The sequence below is a fragment of the Phoca vitulina genome, unplaced genomic scaffold (genome assembly GCF_004348235.1).
Source record: "Phoca vitulina isolate PV1807 unplaced genomic scaffold, GSC_HSeal_1.0 scaffold20, whole genome shotgun sequence".
NCBI lineage: Eukaryota > Metazoa > Chordata > Mammalia > Carnivora > Phocidae > Phoca > Phoca vitulina.
The window spans coordinates 22,384,186-22,406,599 of record NW_022589723.1 but is presented as its reverse complement, the minus strand read 5'-3'; the positions used below and the strand labels follow the sequence as shown (position 1 = coordinate 22,406,599).

The 22,414-nt window shown below is 38.6% G+C and overlaps 1 protein-coding gene across 1 annotated transcript; it reads left to right on the top strand.

Annotated features, from left to right (window-relative positions):
* The first annotated feature begins 677 nt into the window (after nt 1–677).
* Nucleotides 678–21,760, top strand: PYGO1 (pygopus family PHD finger 1). Its single transcript, XM_032417593.1, has 3 exons — nt 678–1,152; nt 18,224–18,309; nt 19,338–21,760. The coding sequence occupies exons 1-3, from the start codon at nt 1,104–1,106 to the stop codon at nt 20,460–20,462; spliced, it is 1,260 nt and encodes a 419-aa protein (XP_032273484.1). The 5' UTR covers nt 678–1,103; the 3' UTR covers nt 20,463–21,760.
* Nucleotides 21,761–22,414: the final 654 nt, after the last annotated feature.

The following is a 22,414-nucleotide window of genomic DNA, read 5'->3' as shown; positions in this document are numbered from 1 at the left end:
TCTCTTGTATTAAAGTCCTCATCGCTCTTTTCTTGAAGAGTCAGGTCATTAAAACTTGAAGTTGGGGCATTCAACAAACAGGTGTCCAGACCACGGACACCGAGTCGGGGAACGTGGATCTCCACAAGCCGGCCGAGAACTCTCCAGCTCCCGCTTACAAAGTTTTCTCGGATCCTACGTTCCTCTTTCAGATCCCTGGCTGCGAGGCCAAGATGCCTGCTGTGGCCTCCGACGAAGTTCGCAGATGCCATTTCCTCGCAGGAGCGCGGCCGGGAAGAGCCGGCCGCAGAGCCGGGCGTCCTCAGGCCTGGCGGGCGGCGGGGGAGGCCGGGCGCGGGGCTGGGCGGGGCGGCCCCTCGGCGCGCGACTGCCCGCCCCGGCTACGAGGGCCGCGGGCCCGCGAGTCCCGGCGCGGAGCGAAAGGCGCGCGCGGGCCGTGGGGGCTGGGCCGAGGCGGAGCGCGAGACGGCGGCGGCGGCGGCGGCAGGCGCCGCGGGACCAGGCAGCGGCCCCCGCCCCCCGAAGTCCGTCCCCGCGCGGGGCTGGGGAGCTCAGGGCGGGGAAGCCGCGGGGCCGCGCCACGTCCTTCGCCCGCCCCAGAGCGCGTTTTGCAGGCGGCTCCAGGCTGGGGGCTTTTGTGTCTGCGACTCGGGAGCGGCGAGAGCGCAGACCTCCTCCTCAGAGGGCGCTGTGAGTGCGCCGCCAGGGCCCGGCCGCCCGCCTCCTGCCTCCTCTGTCAGCGGCTCCCGAGGCGGCGGCGGCGGCTGCGAAGAAGAAGAAGAAGGAGTGGGAGGAGGCGGCGGCGGCGGCGCACTCGTCCTCCGCACATGCCGGCCCCGGGCGGGGGGCCGCCCCCAGGCCGCGCTCCCGGCCGCCGCCGCTGAGCCCGGCCAGCCCCCGCTCGCCGCCCGGCCGCCCCGAGGCCTCGTCTTCCTCCCAAACTTTGCAAAGTCGGCCGGCGTCCCCGCCGCCCTCGGCCGCGCCTCGGCTCGGAGGCTCGCCTCGCAGCCGCAGCGGCCCCGCGAGGAGGAGGAGCCGCCGCCGCAGCATCAAAGAGACCGAATTCCCGCGGCCTGGGGGGGAGTCATGCTTTGCGGTCTGTAATGTCAGCAGAACAGGAGAAGGATCCCATTTCGCTGAAGAGAGTTCGAGGTAACCGGGAAGGGCACGGGATTGGGGGGATCGGGGTGAGTGGGGTGCGCGGGGGCCGCGTGCCCGGCCGCTGGGAGGCCACGGGGCTCTGTCCGGGCCTAACTCCGCGCAGCCCGCGCGTCCCGCCTGCGCCCCGGGGCCGAGGCTGCGGTTCGAGGCGCGCGGCCCCGGAGCCCGCTCGCCCCAGACGCCCGCGCGGAGCCCTCGCCGCCTCGACTTTGTGTTAGGCGGCAGTTGAAGCCGCGCTCAGCATCCCTCGGTACCCCGCTCCTCTCCCACCTTAGCTCATTCGCGAGACAGCACAATAGGCACCTCGAAGGGTGAGAAAGAAACACCCCCCGGCAGAGACCACGAACGATGCCCACCCCCCAAAAAGTAAGTTGGACTGCTCAAGAGTTGACGCTTTGAGGAAGGTGTACCGGGCCTTCGCGTCTCTCCCAGCCCCCTTCCCACCTCAAAGGCAACAAATATACAGCTTATTTTGCTCGGGTTTAAGAGGAGACACTATATAAATTCAAAAGGCATTTTCTTTATTGCCTCGTGGGTAAGAATCAAATCACCTAAAATCAATTTTATACGTGATTGGTTTGCTTCTTCCTTGCACACTAGTTAGGAAATTTCCTGCTGCCTTACTATCTGAGAAAAATCGGAGGGAACGCTGTACCAGACAAAAGATAATGCATGTAAGTTCACAGATGCCAGATACGGCTGGAAATTTGGGGGATATCCTCCAGTTTTTATTTTCAGCTCTAAATAGGGTTAAGGCTGAAAGTCCCAAAGTTGAAATAACACTGTTTGTTCATTAAGCAAATATTTATTGAACATGTACTGTGTGCTATGCAATGTTCTTGGCACTGGGGTACAACAGTGAACAAAGCAGAAAGAGTCTTCACCTGGCAGGAGTTCACACTCTAAACAGATAATGAACAAAAGGTATAGAATGGCAAATAGTAAGTGCTCTGGAGATAAACAAAGCAGGTAAAGTGGTTAGGAAATACATCAGAGGTGGAGAGGTGTGGATTATGTGTAAGAGGACTCATGTGGAAGATGATGTTTGAGCCAGGACCAAAGGAAGTGATAGACTAGAGCCATATAGATATGTGTGGGAAGAGCAGTCTAGGAAGAGCAGTTTCAGCAAAAGGAACAGCAAGTGCAAAAGCCCTGGGTCTGGAATTTGCCTAGTGTATTCAAGCAACAGCAAAGAAGTTATGGTAACCAGCAGAGAATGAGCAAAGGGAGAGTAGTATGAGCTGAAGAGAAAGATAGGGTGAGAAGAGGTGTGTGTGTGTGTGTGTGTGTGTGTGTGTGTGTGTGTATGTATATATTTAAGATTTTATTGATTTGAGAGAAAGAGTGCACATGCATAGGGGGAGGAGGGGCAGAAAGAGAGGGAGAAGCAGACTCCCTGCTGAGCAGGGGCTCAATCCCAGGACCCCAAGATCATGACCTGAGCCCAAGGCAGCCGCTTAACTGACTGAGCCACCCAGGCGGCCCAAGAATTATATTTTTAACAGGGTTTTTTTGGCTGCTCTGTGGAGAGTAGACTATAGGGAACAAGGGCTGAGGCAGGGAAGCTAGTTAGGAGGCTATTGCAATAATCCTTCCATCCAAACAGGATAAAGTGCTTTATAAATCAGTAAGTAGTAAGGTAAATTTCCAATTGACTTAAGTGATGTAGAGGTCAAGAACCACGGTCATTCATCTATGTTTTTGTTCCACGTGACTAGAGATTAAACCTAGAGAACTGGATTATAACACAGTGACAATGTGGTATCCAAAAAACATCACTTGAGTATTTAGGTAGAGATTGATTTTCTTAGCCATTTAAGCAAAAACATAATTTAGAGCAGAATATTGTTTTTAAGGCTTAATATCAGCATAGGTTTTCTATTTCGGCTTTCTTTTCTATTTGTGGTTTTGAGTTGCCAAACCCTTTAAGGAATAGACTTTCCTGAGATACAGTTATTCCTCTGATATTCTTGCCGTATTCTTTTGCCTATTATTATAAATTACTTTGGGGTTGAAGGAAAAAGAAAGAGGGCTCTCAAGTTTATACCTTTGAACTCAATTATCAGTCTTAATCAAATGTAATTTTGAATAAAATGGATGGGTATTTTATTGTAGGTCAAGAGCACAGATCTATCTTTATTTTGTTCCAGCTACTGCTTTTAAGTTTGGTGGCTTAGCTGTTTGTCGTTGGCTCAGGTGTCAGCTCAAGAATATTCTGCGAGTTAAGTACCAGAATAAAAGGCAAAGAAAGCACTTTTTAAAATAAAAAGTCAATATGAGGAGGGGTTTTTACAATAAGTCACTTTGTTGTGGCTATAACAATTTTTTTTCCATTTTATTTATTTATTTATTTATTTTTTAAATTTTATTTTATTATATGGTGTTAATCACCATACATTACATCATTAGTTTTTGATGTAGTGTTCCATGATTCATTGTTTGCATGCTCCATGCAGTATGTGCCCTCTTTAATACCCATCACCAGGCTATAACAATTTTTAAAACATTTTTGGATTATTTTATAAAAGGTACCAGAATATCTGCATGAGTTCTTCTGAAGCACAGTTCTGCTGAACTTGACTGCTCTGCAACTTTTTGTTGTAATTTATATCCTAAGAGTGCATGCAGGATGTGGTCTTTGCAGAACATAAACTGTGAGCCGTGCTTCTTAAACTGTTTCCCATCCACCCATGTATACAGACAGATTTAAATAGTTATGTATTTATTTCATATGTATTATAAAAAATATAAGTCATCAAACCTCTTGTTTAGGATAAGGCCAATATACACACACACAGTTTCAATTTAAAGAAATCATTAAGCAAATAGTATTATAGATGGAACTCAGACATGGCAAAATTATGACAACATGAATGACTAAGGACTTTATCAGTAGTATACTGTATAGATCAAAAGTATCATATTCCCTGGGATATTTTTAAAAATGTAGGTTTCTGGGCCCACAGAATCAGGATTTCTGGGAGATTTCTCTACATCTTTAACAAGATCCCCCGTGTTCCTTATACTTACTAAGGTTTGAGAACTGCTGATGATAGACCTAGATTGAAAAGGTGAGTGGACAAGAGGAAGCTGATTTGTGGTCTTCTAAACTTGTCCTGATATTTTAATATTAGATTCAGAATTGCTATTTAGTGGCAAAGTATCTTACTCTTATTTTCTATCAGTTGTTACCATCCCCAGTCCCTCAGACCTTGATTTTAAAAAAGATCCATGAAGATAGGTACAATATCTTGGTTATCTTTCTATTTCTCCCCTCATTGCTTTGCCTGCAGTAAATGCCAAATGAATGAATGAGTGAATACATGAAGTAACTCATTGATATGTTTATGCTGATTTTTGATTGTCTGTTCTCTTAGAATGTTACCTGTCATCCTTATTTTAACCAACATTCTCATTATCCAGTATTCTTAGAACTCTTAGGTGTTGATCTGATCACAATATCCATTCCTTTATTCAGCAAATATTTATTGAGCAGTCATAGCACCAGACAGTGGAAATATTGATTAAGAAGGCATAATTCTGTCTTCAAGAAATCTTTAGGATGCAGACAAATAAGTAGTTACAAACAGCATGAGAAGTGCTGTGATCATCTACAGGAAAATGGAACATATAACCTATCTTTAAGGGAATCAAGGAATGCCTCCTGGAGAAGTGTTCTAAGAAGCAGTGAGGGTTCCTTTGTGGAAATGATGTAGAAAGAGCAGCAAGGAGGATGGGGGATGAGAAAAAGGTCTAGTAAGTCAGCAGTGGTTTTAAGAAGGCACTTCTGGGAGAAAACCACATTTTCAAGTAGTGAAATTTAAGTGATAAAGATGTGATGTAAAGAAGCTTGGTGGTAGAAAGACATAGCCAATAGCTTGGAAAGATAGAGTTAAGAGAAAGTGTCTTTATATTTCCTTTGAAAAAAGACAAACATACTGGTAGACTTACAGAAGAACTGTAAGGGGGAGAAACTGAGAGGGGAGAAACTGAAAAGCAGCAGAAGAGAGGATAATTCATTAATAAAGCATTCAATACATGTTTTTAAATAAGTACCATGTGCTAGGCACTCGATGTGGGAAGCTAGAGATGAGACAGAAAAGGCTTCTTTCTCAAAAGCCAGGTCTCTGTAGGTGAGAGAAGGGAAATAGCATCAAGGTTTGAATGAAATGAAGAGGTAGTCTTGGAGGAAAAAAAAGAGTGAAGAAAGACAGAAATTTAGAGATGAAGAAGGAAGTTGAGGATTCATTCCAGATGAAGTGTTTTTAACCAGAGTTAGCTGGTTAAACACTGGAGAGATTGGGATGTGTTTTAGAATGGGATAATAGCATAGAGATATCATAAAAGTAGTAAAAGTAGACTTTACTAAAAAATGTAGGCCATGTAGAGTGAGTGTATGGAGGATTTGGATTAAGGTTGGAGAAGAAACGTAATTTACGTAGTCATAAAGTGGAGAGGAAGAGCCAGTGGAAGTCTAAAGGAAAGATTTTAGGGGGTTTTGTTGTTTTATTTTTTAATTGGTACATATAAGGGCTGGGCAGATTATCAGGAAAGTAGTTTGTTTTTCAACACATTACATGAATATCCCCCTGAGATGTTTCAGTGTGCACAATGGATAAACATGGTTTGGAACTGAGGAAAGTGGGCTGAGCCAGAAATAGAGACCTGGAAGTTATCAGTAAACAAGTGAGTACTAATTGATGCCTTGGGAGAAGATAGCTCACCTGTGAGAGTGAAAAGTGAGAAGAGAAAAGCATTGAGAAAAGCAACTTTAGGAACGCTAATACTTAGAAGACAAAAGGGAAAAGAGGACCCTGAAGAGCAGAACGTGAAGGAGTAGCCTGAGAGGTAGAAGAGAAGAACCAACAGAGAATAGTGTCACAGAAATATAAAAGGAAGAGCGGATTTATGAGGGGAAGATAAATGAATTTTGTTTTTAGCCTGTTGACTGAAATGTATCTATCTGTGAGATGTCCAGTGTGCTCTTTCTCCCACATTCCCTGTCTTGGTGAACATCATTTATCCAGTGACCCAAACCCATCTCCCATTCCCACCCAACACTTGCCCAGGGTCCTAGAATATTTGTCTCCTTACTATGTTTTGAACCCACCATCTCCTTGGCCTTTCTATAACCACTTCTTTAGTTCAGACTTTATCTTTTTGATTATTATCATAGGCCTCTCACTGGTTTCCTGGCCTCCTGTTTTGTCCCTCTTAATCTATTTTCCACATTGCTACTGCTGGTGATAAATAACTACTATCTATTGAGTACTTACCAAGCAGTTTGTTAATTGTTTTAAATGGATGTCTTGTTTAATCCTATCAAGAACCCTTTGAGTGGGGCGCCTGGGTGGCTCAGTCGTTAAGCGTCTGCTTTTGGCTCGGGTCATGGTCCCAGGGTCCTGGGATCGAGCCCCGCATCGGGCTCCCTGCTCGGCGGGAAGCCTGCTTCTCCCTCTCCCTCTCCCCCTGCTTGTGATCCCTCTCTCGCTGTGTCTCTGTCAAATAAATACATAAAATCTTTAAAAAAAAAAAAAAAAAAGAACCCTTTGAGTTAGTTGTTATTATTATCATTCTAGGTTTACAGTTGACGAACTGGTGCTCAGAGAGGTCAAGTACTACGTGGTTAAATAACATTCAAGTTTACCCAGCTAGTAAGTGACAAAGCTAGAACTAAACTCTAGGGCTGAAAGTCTTAGTTACTGTGTTCCATGGCCAGTGTGCTCCAAAACACAATTCAGTCATGTTACTCTTTTTTTCTGTAAAATTCTTTAGTGGTTCCCCATTATCTTTGGATAAAAATCCAACCTTCTTATATTGGTTCTTTTTGGTCCAGGCCTACCCCTTAGTTCTCCATCCTTCATAGTCCATGAAACGCTCTCCTGTGTCCAGGTCTGAGATAATCACATTTCCTTTCTAGATGTTGTCATGGTTTCTCTTGCCTTTGAACCTTTCTTTGCACATTCTGTTCCTTCTGTTAGGCTTGCCCTCTTTTTTCCCCACCTTTGGTAGGATACTCATTCTCACGGCATCAACTTTGTTGAAACCTCCCAGGATGTGTTTCCTGATACTCCCTCCCTCAGTCAAAATTAGATGGGACATCCTTATGTTCCCTCAACATCCTGTGCTCATGTCTATCATGATATTTATCGCATTCAATTTAAGAGTTTCAAAAAAAGAAAGACAAAATTTTTCTCTAGATTATGGGATCCTTATAGGGAGGAATTATTATTTTTATTTGTGTACTTAAATAAGCTCAACAGATGTTTCTGAAATCTAATTTGATGAGTGTTAACAAAGAGGTTTCAATAACTTAGGTAATTTAGTCTTCCTAGTTTGCTTTCCCCAGAAGTGGGGAGGAGTTATCTCTTGGGAAGATTACACAATTCTCTCTTCTAACAGTCTTATTCCAGGCAATTTAAGGGGTCTAAGTCATCTTTACCTTCAAGGCATCCCTAATGTATGGTCAAGAGTGATTTCAGGTCTCCTTTCCTATTGCCAGTCTCTATAGACATGTTAATAGCAATGTTGAGAAATAGTACGGCATTTGTCTCTGGAGCCTCGCTGCTGGGATCGTATCCCATTTTTACTGTTTACTATCTGTGTGGTCTTTGGCAAGTTACTTAACCTCTCTGTACATCAATTTCCTCATGCAAAACGAGAATAATACTTGTATTTATCTCATAGAGTTCTTTAAAGGATTAAATGTGTTAATGTATATAAAGCACTTAAAGCAGTGCCTGGTACATTCTAAGTTATCTGTTTACTTTTAAAATCAGAAATAGAATATACATTCTAAAATACACAGTCTAAAATACAAGTAATGTGATCGACATTCACTTTTAGGTATTTAATCAATTAATAAGTAAAAGACAGCATATTTTTTCTTGTTTTGATTGGGAGTGGATACGAACTGAACAGAAATAAAGGTTCTCTCCCTTTATGGAAAAGACAATGAACCAAAAAAATTATAAAAGCAGAAACCCCTCATATTTCACAATTTTGCTGAAACAGGTACAAGCTGTTTATTACACGATTTTTATGAATATTTGCAGTTTTGTTCTCCTTTATTTCTGAAGTTTTTTGTTTAAAAATTTGGTTGACTTTGTTACTAAAGTAAGTTTATTATTAGAGGCATTATTATATAGAGTCAGCTTCACACATGAATGCCATCCACCCACCCTCCTATAAGCTTTACATTTGTTAGCAACTTTAAACCTCATGCACCTCAGTAATAAAAAGATCATTAGCCTGGGGGAGAACAGCTGGTACAAGAATCACAAATATTTGAAACCTTAAATCACAGATGTTGAAGGTTTTCAGAATTTAATATTTATTACATGCCCAGATTGATCTAGGTTCTGGGCATCACATGGCAGACACTTTCTGCCTTGCATTCTAAAAGAGTATAATGGCATTTTCATTTCAGTCATATAAGGCCATTTCTTATAATACTGTATTGACATATTAATTCATAATATTGCCATTCAGTGGTAGAGACCAGTGTTAACAGAAGTACATGTTTCAGGTGAAGGCAAAGCTGTTAGCTAAGATGTTCACATCCATAGTAAATGATAGAATAAACTGACATTATATCCCAGACTTCTGTGCTATTATGAAAAACTGATATTTGTCCACTGAGTGTGTTGACAGTGCTTGATACTAGATCTTTTGATAGGGTGTTAAATACTATAGAAACTGAAATGAAGTGAAATTATGGTATAGTTTAGTCTAAAGGAAAGCAAAATGAAAACTAATATTTGAGTGTCCACTGTGTGCCAGGCAGCTTATTTAAGCACTGCCCTAGTCAGTTCAGGCTGCTGTAACAGAATACCATAGACTGGGTGGCTTATAAACAATAGCAATTTATTTGGCACAATTCTGGAGGCTAGGAAGTCCAAGATCAAGCTGTCAGCAGATTTTGTATCTGGTGAGGGCCTGCTTCCTGGGCAGTCTTCTTATTGTGTTATAACATGCGGAAGGGCCAAAGGAGCCCTCCCAGGTCTGTTTTATAGGGACACTAATTCCTTTCATGAGGGCACGGTCTCATCACCTCCCACAGCCCCTCCTCCAAAGTACCATCAAACTGGGGATTAGGATTTCAACAAGTAAATTTTGGGAGGGACACAGACTCTGTGTCATTGAATCAGCATAGTAATTAGAATGCATACTTATTTGAACTACTCTTGAAGCAAAGCTGTTTTTGAAGGAAACAAAATGTAAAATATTATTAAAAATTTCATTGAAGTAGAGTTGACACACAGTGTTACGTTACTTTCAGGTGTACAACATAGTAATTTGACAACTCTGTGTTACACTGTGCTCACCACAAGTGTAGCTACCATCTATCACCGTATAGTGCTATTACAGTACTCTTGTTGACTGTATTCCCTGTGCTGGACCTTTTATCCCCCTGACTTATTCATTCCATCACTGGAAGCCTGAATTTCCCACTCCCCTTCGCCCACTTTTCCCTTCCTCTCTCCCCCTCCCCTCTACCAGCCACCAGTTTGTTCTCTGTATTTATGGGTCTGTTTCTGCTTTTCTTGTTTGTTTTGTTTTTTAGATTCCACATAAAAGTGAAATCACATGGTATTTGCTTTTTTCTGTCTGGCTTATTTTACTTAGTATAATGCCCTCTAGGTCCACACGTGCTGTCCTAAATGGCAAGATCTCATTCTTTTTTATGGCTGAGTGATATTCCAGTGTAGGGTGTGTGTGTGTGTGTGTGTGTTTGTGTGTGGCCGTGTGTCCCATCTTCTTTATGCATTCACCCAGCAGTGGACACTTAGGTTGCTTCTGTATCTTGGCTATTGTAAATAATGCTGCAATGAGCATAGGGGCGCATATGTTTTCTATGTGGTCTCTTATATTGTGCAGAAGCTGTTCAGTCAGCCCTCAGTTGTTCTTCAAAAGGAATTGCTCAATAAATAGGTGTAAGTTGGTGTGTCCATGAAGGAGCTGAGTTCAAGGTCTTCCTACATCACCATCTTGGATTGGAACCGCATTATAAAATATGTTAAAATAATACAGTCACATTATTTATGAGAACTGTCAATATCACAAACCAAACCATTATTGCAAATAAAGTGAAGTTAAAAAATGAAAATTTAAATGACATAAGAGGCATGCCACTATCTAGTGTACAGAACAATGCCCTCACTTCCTTTTTAAGGACTTGGAGGCTGAAGTAGATGCTTTAACAGAAGAAATAAAAAGGTGGAATATATATAATATATAATGTAATTAGAACATAAAAATACATAAAACTCCTAGAGCAAATAATCCACAGTTTACAAAAATAAAAAGTACTTACAGATAGAAAAAATAATTTTATACTTACAAATAGATTTCATATTAAAAAATCTTTAATTTGTAGATTCTTTAGATGAGAAAAAATTGCCTTGTTTAATAGATGAGACTCTCCAATAAGACTGTGAAGAGACACATACTTCAACTTCCAGCTCCAGATAGGGTTAAAGGGTAAAGGAGAGATAAGAGAATTATTTTGTTTAATTGAGATTGAGTGGCATGATGTAGGGTGATAATATCTAAAGAGATAAAATTTCTTTGCTTTCTTAAGATGAACGAGGCTTCTTGTTCCATTTTTGTCATCACCCTTTCCCACACCTGTTCCCCTTGTGCATTCAGAGGTCACTGGGCAGGTAGGAGTGCAGAGATGAGATAATCGGAGGGGGAGACAATCAGGAGAGACTATGGACTCTGAGAAACAAACTGAGGGTTCTAGAGGGGAGGGGGGTGGGGGGATGGGTTAGCCTGGTGATGGGTATTAAAGAGGGCACGTATTGAATGGAGCACTGGGTGTTATGCGCAAACAATGAATCATGGAACACTACATCAAAAACTAATGATGTAATGTATGATGACTAACATAACATAATAAAAAAAGGTTTAAAAAATAAATAAATAAAACTTACAAGGAAAAAAAAAGAAAGAAATTCAAGTATTAACAGATTAAAAGTATCACAGTGGCCAGTGTTAACAATGAGCTTTGACAGTTTACTTTTTCTTGGTTCTCTGCCCCACAGCTCTCAGCTCCTGACTGAGTAGTCATGGTTTACCTTGCAGAGCTAACGGCAGGTATATAGAGCAGCTGGAGAGAAGCTTTGGTACCAGAAGTTCTTAGGGTAACCTAAACGACTAGCTCTGTAACCACTGTTTTCCCGTTCCCTGGATTCTGACCTTTTACTTTATCCTTAAAGAGTGAGAATCATGGAAATTCTTGGTAGCTTGTATTCTAATTAGCCCTAATGTCTGTGATTCTGATCTAACATAATGATTACCTCACAGAGAAGAACCACCAGTGTTACAGGTAGCAGCAGGAAGGACCCAGGTAAGGCCAAGAGTCAGAACCATTGAAGATGTTATGTAGTTAACTCTTTAGATGAATAACAAATGGAGCAATAGACACCAGTGGAACTTGAAGATTTGCTTTATGGAGGGAAATGTTAGACTCCTAAATAAAAAATTAATACCATGAAAGTCAGTTTCTAAAAAGAATTTAAGGTGCTTTTACTCACAGATTACTTGAAAATAATGTTTATTTAAATAGCTGCAAATGTCAGAGCCTTGCCTTATAGTGAATACAAGCAATTGTTATTAAATTTTTGGAAAGTGAACAGAGATGTACATACCATTAATTAAGTACTTTTTGTCCATCTTTAAATTACAGCATTTTAATTGTAAAATTATAATTATTCAGTATTCTTAATGCTATGAGTGGGAATTTATATCTTCTAGATTGGAGATTAGAGATTAATTTATTAGTAATTGTTTTTATTTTTAGGAATTACATTTTTCTTTTTATATTTTTGTTATAGTGAAATATCCATGACAGATGTTAGGAAATACAGGACTTTGTTGTTTGGTACCTTTGTTTATTTATATAACCACTTTATTATTTGACCTCTAAAATCATTGCTAATTCTTTTTCCCTACCACACTCATCAAAATTTCTAGGTATTCATATTTGAGAACAACACATTTCTCTGCTCAGCATGTCAGTATATACTGTTAAGGAAAAGTGAATACGATTTGTTAATATGGAATCATCAGTTCATTTTATATGGGCTACTGGGTAGTTATAAATTAGTAATAGATTCAATCATTCCTGAACCATCAGATTTTGAATCAATGGCTTTGAGGGGTGGACTGGATCTCACTATTAGTTCTTTACTTACCATCTACTGAAATGGGATTACTACCACATCAAAGAATTTAAAAATAGGAGTTCCTTTAGTTTGAACTAGAAGTTTTCATTTTTGTCTTTTGTGGTCCACTGAAGAAGACAGTATGTGTATAAGATTTTAGGGAGGCAAACTAGTATCTTAGAAGTATATAAATCTAGTTTTACCCAAACAAAAGAAAAATAGATAAATTGGAGTTCATCAAAATTAAAAACATGTGTCAAAGGACACTATCAAAGTGAAAAGACATGCCACAGACTAGAAGAAAATATTTGAAAATCTTATTACTGGTAACAGACTAGTATCCAGAATATATATAGAATTCTTACAACTTAACAAAAAAGATAAACAACTTAACAAAAAAAATAGACAAATGACTGTAATAGGCATTTCTTCAAAGAAAAAATATATATAGATCAATAAGTATATGAAAAGGTGTTCAACATCCTTAGTAATTTTGAATATGCTGATTAAAACCACAATGAGATACCAGTTTATACTTTCTAGAATTCTAGGCTACATTGAAAATACAAACAGAGGAGAGTCAGTCAGTTGAGCATCTGACTCTTGGTTTCCACTCAGGTCATGATCTCAGAGTTGTGAGATTCTGCCCTGTGTCAGGCTCCACACTTAATGGGGAGTCTACTTTGGATTCTCTCCCTCTCTCTCTGCCCATACCCCTGCTCTCTCTCTCTCTAAAAAAATCTTTAAAAAAATTAAATTAAAAAGAAACAAAATAAGTGTTGGGGAGGATGTGAAGAAATTGGAACCCTCAGACTTAGCAGGTGGGAATGTAGAATAGTGCAGCCACTATGTAGAGCAGTTGGGCAGTTCCTCAAAACGTTAAACTTAAGAGATACCATATCGCCCAGTGATTCTATTACCAGGTATATACCCAAGAGAATTGAAAACATATGTTTATATAAAAACTTGTACATAAATATTCATAGCAGCATTATTCTTAGTAGCCAAAAAGTAGAAAAACTCAAGTTGTTCACCAGCTGATCAATGGATAATATAATGTGGTATATCTCTACAATGGAATATTATTCGGCTATAAAAAGGAAATAATACATAATATAACATGGATAAACCTTGAAAACATTACTCTAGTGTAAGTGAAACAAGACACAAAAAGCCGCCACATATTGTATGATTCCATTTATATAACATATCCAGAATACATAAATATGTATAAGTAGATTCATGACTGCTAGGGCCTGGGGGACTGGGAAATGACTGCTAATGAGTACATGATGGGGTGATGATAATGTTCTGGCATTAAATAGTGGTAATGGTTGTACAACCTTGTGAATATCCTCAAAAACTTAAAAGCAAAAGGAAACAAAACCCTGGTTTTAGATTTCCGTGCTGCTTTTTATCAGTGGTATGACTCCTTTGCATTCTGTTTCTTTTTCTTCCTTTAAAAAGTGGGGATGACTTACCTACCTCTTAGGCTGTTAATGAAGATTGAGTTAAAGAACATAGATACAGTCAGATATAGACTTCTAAGTTAAGATGGTAGAACAAAACTACAGAATCTCTTTTTAAATTCCAAGTGAAATGAACCAAAGCCATTTTTGAAAAAGAGCAAAAATGTGCAGCAACAGTGGCAAACAAAGGAAGTGGCACAGCCCAATAATGTAATTCTGAAACAGTGCAAAATGCACTGTCTTAGGTTCTAAGACAACCTCTGCCCTTGAAAGCTATTAGTGATTTATAGAATTTTGAGAATTCTTATTAATAACCCCAAGTCTGGAGAGAAGGAAATTAAATGACTATTCTTTATATTCTCATTCTTTTGAGTAAGAAAAAAATGAATGAAACAAAAAGTTAAAAAAAAAAAAAAAAAGAGGACTGTCTGTGACAGAAAAGTCTCCAGGGATACAAACTGAATCAGGGAACACAGGAAACCTCCCATGTGAGTGAGTTACTACACCCCCTGACTAGGTAGACGTGCCTTTAACAAAATGTCAGAATTAAAAACCTGGATGTTCCACGGAAACACAAGAGGTTAATCTTACTAATATAGGCAAGTGTTCAAAAGAGATAATAGCATATCCAGTCACATGAAAATGATAACATTTGTATAAAAGTGAGTAAGTTGGCTTTACTTCAAGAATGTCAGTTTTGAGTTGAATATTAAAATAATTTAAAGGGGAAAAATCACATGATTATCTCAGTAGATAAAGCATATTACCTAAACCAAGTAATCTTAGATGTGAAAAAAAGAGAGTCAGAAAGTCACCCATGTTAAATCAGAGGAAATAAAAGATCTAGACAGAATTGCAAGATAATAAAAGCATAACTGTGCAAACATACTATAGCAAACTAATGAATTAACAAAAAAAAAGAAGGAAAAGAAATAGCATGCAGAAGATGAAGACCCATAACCTAAAAGACAGAAGGAAAGATTTCAATGTACGTCAAGTGGTAGACCTTAATGAAAAAACAAAACAAAAATAAAAGCAAGAGTTCAAAGACAGGATGATTAATACAACAAAAGCTTACTAATAGATATGGTGCTAAAAATTTCTCTAGCATAATGATAACTAGTGCCCCCAAAATAGAGCACTCAACAAAGAGCAGAAAAAGTGTTCAAAGATGTGATAAAAGAAAATTTAGCTGAAATAAAGAATTGAATCAGAGATACAAAAAGTAGATGGATGGAAATGGGATGGAAAAAGTAGAATAAGATATGATACCATATTATCTTAAACATTCAAAGTTCCATGAATGCTATCTAAAATTAAGAAAATTAAGAAAAGAAAAGACATACATTTTTCGAACTTAATGTTTTCCTTGATGTCTTTTCTTAGAGGATTCTTTCCAAAAACTTCTCTTATGGTAAAGAAATATTTAACATATTCTATAGTTTAATTCATTTCTTTTTTCCTTTATTACATTATAATAAAGTTAAAATTTAATGTTTTTATTTAAAAATAGTATCCCATCTTTGTAAAGGTGTTACTATTGCTCTGTATTCACGGAAGTAAGTAGGTAGGTAATAAGCTAGATGTGTGGAATGATGTTAACTTAGTAGTAATGACAGTTTCTGGCTGGTGGCACTTGAGATATGTATCAGTCAGGGTCTAGTCAGAGATAGAAACCATACCAGTTATTTTTAATAGAATTTAATATAAGGTATTGTTAACAGACGTTAAACTGGTGGCAAAATAGGATACTAAAGTTTTCACAGAGGTATCGACTGTGGGAAGCAGCTACCATTCCTGACGCCACAGGAGAGAAGTTGGAATTATTAGAATATATAAATTCACAGTAGGGGCCCTGTGGAGTTAAAACTCAGATCTCTGAGAAGGAGGTGCTGCTTATTCTAGTATTAATGCCTCTGGACTCTGAGGGTGGGCCCCGTGGGCCTGGGATTCAAATGCCTGGTGCTAATGTGTCTGAGGAGGGCACAAAAAGGCTGTTTGGGATAATAAGTGAGGTAAAAAACAATGTAATTTTGTTCTAGTTGTCTAGCCAGAACAGGGACTACCTTTCCAATTATTAGAAGTATTCCTCCGTGTCTCTCAATATAGACCTTTTGAAGGTTTTTATTCATACTGATCTTGTGCATTTTTTAAATTTATTGCTATTTTAGTTTAGTTTTGTTCCTATAAATGAAAACTTTTCTTCTACTCTATCTTTTGACTGGTTTTAGTTTGTGTGTAAAAAAGCTTCTTATGTTTAAATATTAATTTAACATCCAGAATCCTTACTGAATTTTGTTACCGTTTGTCAGTTTTTCACCTTCATAGTATATAGGCTTCTCTAAATAGCTCCTAGAGATATCTGCTTTGCATTTTGTTAGGTGGGGGTCTTTGTCCAACACACTGATTTCTCTTTATTGTCAAGTACCATTTCTTTTCCTGAACTATTACTGTAAAAGACTGATCTCCCTGCTCCTACCCCTGTCCCACCATCAATTAATTCTCAACACAACTGCTAATATAATACTTCTAAAACTTAAATCATACCACTTTCCTGCTCAAAACCCTTAAATGATCATCCGCTGTTCTTCAGATAAAATTCACATTCCTTAGCATAAACTACAAGGCGTTGTGTCTTAGTCTGCTTGGGCTGCAAGAACAAAGTATCATAGACGGGGTGGCTTCAACAACAGAAATTTATTTTCCCACAGTTTGGAGGCTGGGAAGTCCAAGATTAAGGTGCTAGCCAATTCACTTCCTGGTGAGTGCTCTCTTTCTGGTTTGCAGATGCCCACCTTCTCGCCCGTGTCCTCACATGGCCTTTCCTGTGTTTGTACTTAGAGGGGAGCGGTGGAGAACAGACTCTTCTTTCTCCTAAGGCCACTAATCACATCTTAAGGGCCTGACCCTCATGACCTGATGTAATCTTCATTACCTCCCAAGGGCCCTACATTCAAATACCATCATGCTGTGGGGTAGGGCTTCAAAATAAGAATTTTGAGGGGCGCCTGGGTGGCTCAGTTGGTTAAGCAGCTGCCTTCAGCTCAGGTCATGATCCCAGAGTCCTGGGATCGAGCCCCGCATCAGGCTCCCTGCTCAGCAGAGAACCTGCTTCTCCCTTCCCCTCTGCCTGACACTCTGCCTACTTGTGCTCTCTATCTCTCTGTCAAGTAAATAAATAAATAAATCTTTAAAAAAAAAAAAAAAGAATTTTGAGGGGACACATTCTGTCCATACTGCTCTAAATGATCTGGTCCCTACCTATCTCTTTAACTCTTCTAGTGGCACTGTCCAGAGTCCCTTAACACACTGGCCTCTTTTAAATTTCTCAAACACATCGGGCTTCTTTCTACTTAAGAATCTTTACACATGCTGTTCTCTCCTTATGCTGTTTACATGAGAGATTTGTTATCCTCCTGTAAGTCTCAGTTTATTTATTTTATTTTATTTTTATTTTATTTTTTTATCCTGTAGGTCTCAGTTTAAATACCCCTTTTCTCAGAATCCACATGTGTGAGTAGGTCTCCTCTAATTCTCAACTCACTGAACTTATTTATTAATCTATTACAAATGTGTATCTATATATGCATACATAATTTTATTCTGTCTATTCTTGTAATAATCAGAATCCTCCATAATAAGAAGTGTTTTTGTAATGGAAAAAAATTCTACTGATAAACTTTCAAGCTTTTGCTTTTGTTTGATTGTATACTGTTGAGAAAATAATACATACATTGTTGTACTTGGACCATACCTTTAAGAATTTAAAGGCTACATACCTTTAATGCCATAATTCCAGTTCTAAGAATGATTTGTACATGTATTTAAGACACTTGTACATAGATTTTCATTGCAGACAGCAAAATTTTGGAAACAACCTAAATATCCATCAATAGGGAGGGAGCTAGTTTAATGAATTATGGTACAATCATACCATGAAATAATACTCAGTTATTAGGTGATAGAGCAGTTCTGTATGTAATTATGTGGAATGATTTTCAAGAAGAAAGCAAGGTGTAGAGAACATTGTGTATAGTATGCATGCCATGGTTTGTGTACTCCCCGCAAAAGATACCATGCTGGAATTTATCTAGATTATCTTCTGAAAGATAGAGCAAAAACTAGTGGTTGCCTCCAGGATAAGAAACCAGATGACTAAAGCTTCAAGTGTAGGATGGAGACTTTCTCACTGAAAGAATAATAAAAAATACTATGGAAGTAGAGATGAATGTTTCTGGCTGAAATTATGGGGAAGACTTTTTGAAGAACAAAGATTTTTTTTAAAAAAGCTTAGTATTGCTTTTACCTAACAAAAATAGAACACATATTAACAGGTAATTATGATAGATATTGCTGTGAAAGATGTAAAGTGATTTCAGTTACAAGTGGAAATGTTATCTGGAATTTTTTTTTTTTTTTTAGGTGGTGATAGTGGACTGGATGGGTTAGGAGGACCAGGTGTACAACTAGGAAGCCCAGACAAGAAAAAACGCAAGACAAATACACAGGTAAATTGACATTTTCTCTAATAACAGTTTTTGTTCACTGATAAGATCAAGCTGATGAGGTAAATTTAAATTTGGTCATGAGTTTGTTTCCTATCCTCATTCATAACCTAATCGTGAATTCTGCAGTGATTTTTTTTTTTTTTTTTTACTCTGCAACCAGTGGCTATTGTTGGCCTATAGGCCTAAAGTGGGTATTGCAAGAAGGAAGTGTAGGCAGACAAATTAAAATGCTTATTCTTAAATCTAACTTAAAAAGCATAGATACCTGTACTCCTGCTAAAAGATTGTAAAATCTGGGGACACAGGTTTAACCTGAAGCAGTGTTCAGCTGCTATAATAATTCAGTAGTACATATGTATCATTAAGCGGTCATGGTGGAAGTATCTTTTATGTATAACCTGTGCTTGGATAATCGTTATAAAAACAGGCCTCTGTGCTTTTATCCCCTGTGAATTTGAAGCACTCTTTTTCTTTTAAAGACTGAGAGGAAGTATGATGTGTATACAGATTACTTTTTTCCATTTTGGCCACCATCTGTTAAACTTGCAGTGTGACTAAAACTGGAAGTTTATTTTTCCATTCTGAGGCCAAGAGCATAGTGCTTGGGGAATACTTTAATAGCTACTCCCTGAAGTTAAGCTAGTAAAAAAACTTAGATCCTGTTTATTGTTACTTAATTTTATGGTTTAAGTGAAAGATTCTAGAATTATAGTTAAGCATATTAAACGAAAGTTATATAATGAAGCTTCTTTTGAAGCTTAAATACCTTTGGAATTTGAAGTAACAATGAGTTTGAGCTCAGAAAAGCATACCTTCTTTCCTTTCCTAAAGGAAGAAATCTACACATTTTAATCATTAAATATAATTAAATATGAAAACTATTTGGAATTGAAAGGTCAAATGAAGAATTAGATTTTCATAACATAGCAAGAGAAATTTGATTAAAGCTAGGTTGTTACGTGTTAAGATAACAGTTTTAATGACTTCTTTGATCGAAACATGTACTTTATTCTACATTCTCATTTCAGGGGCCTTCTTTTCCTCCATTGTCTGAGTATGCTCCACCACCAAATCCAAACTCTGACCATCTAGTGGCTGCTAATCCATTTGATGACAACTATAATACTATTTCCTATAAACCACTGCCTTCATCAAATCCATATCTTGGCCCTGGTTATCCTGGCTTTGGAGGCTATAGCACATTCAGAATGCCACCTCACGTTCCTCCAAGAATGTCTTCCCCATACTGTGGTCCTTACTCACTCAGGAATCAACCACACCCATTTCCGCAGAATCCTTTGGGCATGGGTTTTAATCGACCTCATGCTTTTAACTTTGGGCCACATGATAATTCAAGCTTTGGAAATCCATCTTATAATAATGCACTAAGTCAGAATGTTAACATGCCTAATCAACATTTTCGACAAAATCCTGCTGAAAACTTCAATCAGATTCCTCCACAGAATGCTAACCAAGTGTCTAACCCTGACTTGGCGTCTAACTTTGTCCCTGGAAATAACTCAAATTTTACTTCTCCGTTAGAATCTAATCATTCTTTTATTCCTCCCCCAAACACTTTCAGTCAAGCAAAAGCACCACCCCAAAAACAAGACTTTAGTCAAGGAGCAACCAAAAACACTAATCAAAATTCCTCTGCTCATCCACCTCACTTAAATATGGATGACACAGTGAATCAGAGTAATATTGAGTTAAAAAATGTTAATCGAAACAATGCAGTAAATCAAGAGGCTAGCCGTTCGAGTACCGCAGAAGCTACAAATAACAGCCATGCAAATGGGACACAGAATAAGCCACGACAACCTAGAGCTGCCCCAGATACATGCACCACTGAAAAAAGCAATAAATCCTCTCTCCACCCAAGCCGTCATGGCCATTCTTCTTCTGACCCAGTGTATCCTTGTGGAATTTGTACAAACGAAGTGAATGATGATCAGGATGCCATCTTGTGTGAAGCCTCTTGTCAGAAGTGGTTTCATCGGATCTGCACTGGAATGACTGAAACCGCTTATGGTCTCCTGACTGCAGAGGCATCAGCAGTATGGGGCTGTGATACCTGTATGGCTGACAAGGATGTCCAGTTGATGCGTACTCGGGAAACTTTTGGTCCACCTGCAGTGGGCAGTGATGCTTAATCACCGGCATTAACTAAAGGGTTTTTTGTTTTTTTTCTTCCTGTGTCTTACAGAGGTTCAGTGACACAGGATTTTAATGTTTTACATTATTTTTTTAAATGCACACACAAAAAGATTATTTACCTTTTAGTTTTTATTAATATTCTACTTCATTACCAGTGCAAATTTTGTGTTGTCTTTGTTTGCTATCTTAAATGAGAATAATGTATATGGGGGTGCTTTAGAAAGTACTATACAAATAAATGTTAGTTGTTGTTGTTAATCATAAAAAAGCCTCTTGAAGCTTCAAAATAATATATAGCAAATATAGGCAAATTTTGACTTTTAAAAGTTAGAATCATTGAAAAATGTACATTGCAGAGCTGAACTTTGGCAATATTACATTAAATGGTTCAAAAAATTTTTCAAGGATCTATTTGACATGTTTTCAGAAAAAACTATGTGTAGTTATAACATGGAAGAAAGCATACATTTTAATGGATGTTTTAAAAAATAATAGATATGTTACCAGATTTCTTCCCACTAGGGTCCTTGAAATTAGTGACGTTCCTATTTTCAAGTCAGTCTTTTCAAGATATGTTTGTACAGATATGAGACAGATGTTAGTATATAGTAGATGCTCAGTAAGTATTTGTTGATTAACTTGTGGATTGTACCACATGAAATTGCTAATATTATTAGATCAGTTGAAAAATGACTGCAGTTAGTAGAGTTGAAGTGAAGTATGTTTCTAGTTGTGCTGTTTAGAATTATAATAGTATTAAGCTCTTCATTCCATTTCCTTTGATTATTGAGTTGTTTTGTTATTGTTTTCCAGAGAAATAACATAGTATCCTCGGAAGAATTGCAAATACTTCTTTTAATATGATTTCAAGCCAGGACATAACTGCAAATGACATAGGTGGAAACATCAAGTTGGCCTTAGAAGGCTCAGCTGGTGAAAGAACTGCTCAGTGGTGGTTTGGAAAGTCTTTTTCTGGGGATCTGGATTCAAAGACAAGCCTCAGGGGAGATCAGAATCCATTTTGAGTAAAGACCAATTAAGAGCCAGGGTGAAAGCTAACTTACAAACGACAATTTCAAGGCCTTGAAGTAGACAGAGTTTCTATTGTGACTGGGGAAAGTGTAAAGACGGACCCAAGAACATCCTCCTGGGAGATGATCAAGAACAGAGACAGTCAGAGGTGTACTGTTAAGATTCAAAACTTCAGTGGAAACCTGTTTTTAGAGCGGATCATGACCTGTGACCAAAAACCCCCCCCAAAAACAAAACAAAACCCACAAAAAACAACCCCCCCCCACAAGATACTGTATAACAATTGATAGTAGTTCATACGATGGTTGGATGTTGGTGAAGCTCCCAGACTTGCACCATCATTATCATATTGTGACCAAAAAAGTTCTGAAGTCCATGTGGTGATCTGCGAAAGAAGAATTAATCACTACTGTTTAAACCCTAGTGAAACAGCAGTGGCAGCATATCACCAAGAAACTAAAATTGTGCGTGAAAATTTTGATTAAAAAAAACATCCTTTGGTTAATAAACATGAGCCCACACTTTTACATGACAGCACTTGACCTCACATGTCACAAGCCACTAAAGCAAAGTTAATTGAATTGGGACATTAAATTTTGTCATGTCCATTATAATCACCAGACCTTTACCCAGCGAACTACCATCTTTTTCATCATTTGAAGCTTTTTTTAAGAAACAACATGTTCTCCAATTAAGAAGCAGTAATTGGAGGGATATGAACAATTTATATAGCTGAAGAAATGACAAATTTTATAAAAATGAAATATTTAATATCCTACTAGAAGAAAATTATTAATGCTCATGATGCATATTTTGATTGAATAAAACTTATTTTTTTAAATACAGTGTTTTAATTTTGACCTACAAAAACAGCAATTTCATATGGTACAAGGTAGTAGAAGGTTTTCTCCATTTA

Coding starts and splice junctions, on each gene's coding strand:
- PYGO1 (XM_032417593.1), top strand. CDS start 1,104: ATGTCAGCAGAACAGGAGAAGGATCCCATTTCGCTGAAGAGAGTTCGA. Junction 1,153..18,223: donor TTCGCTGAAGAGAGTTCGAG/GTAACCGGGAAG, acceptor TTTTTTTTTTAG/GTGGTGATAGTGGACTGGAT. Junction 18,310..19,337: donor AACGCAAGACAAATACACAG/GTAAATTGACAT, acceptor TTCTCATTTCAG/GGGCCTTCTTTTCCTCCATT.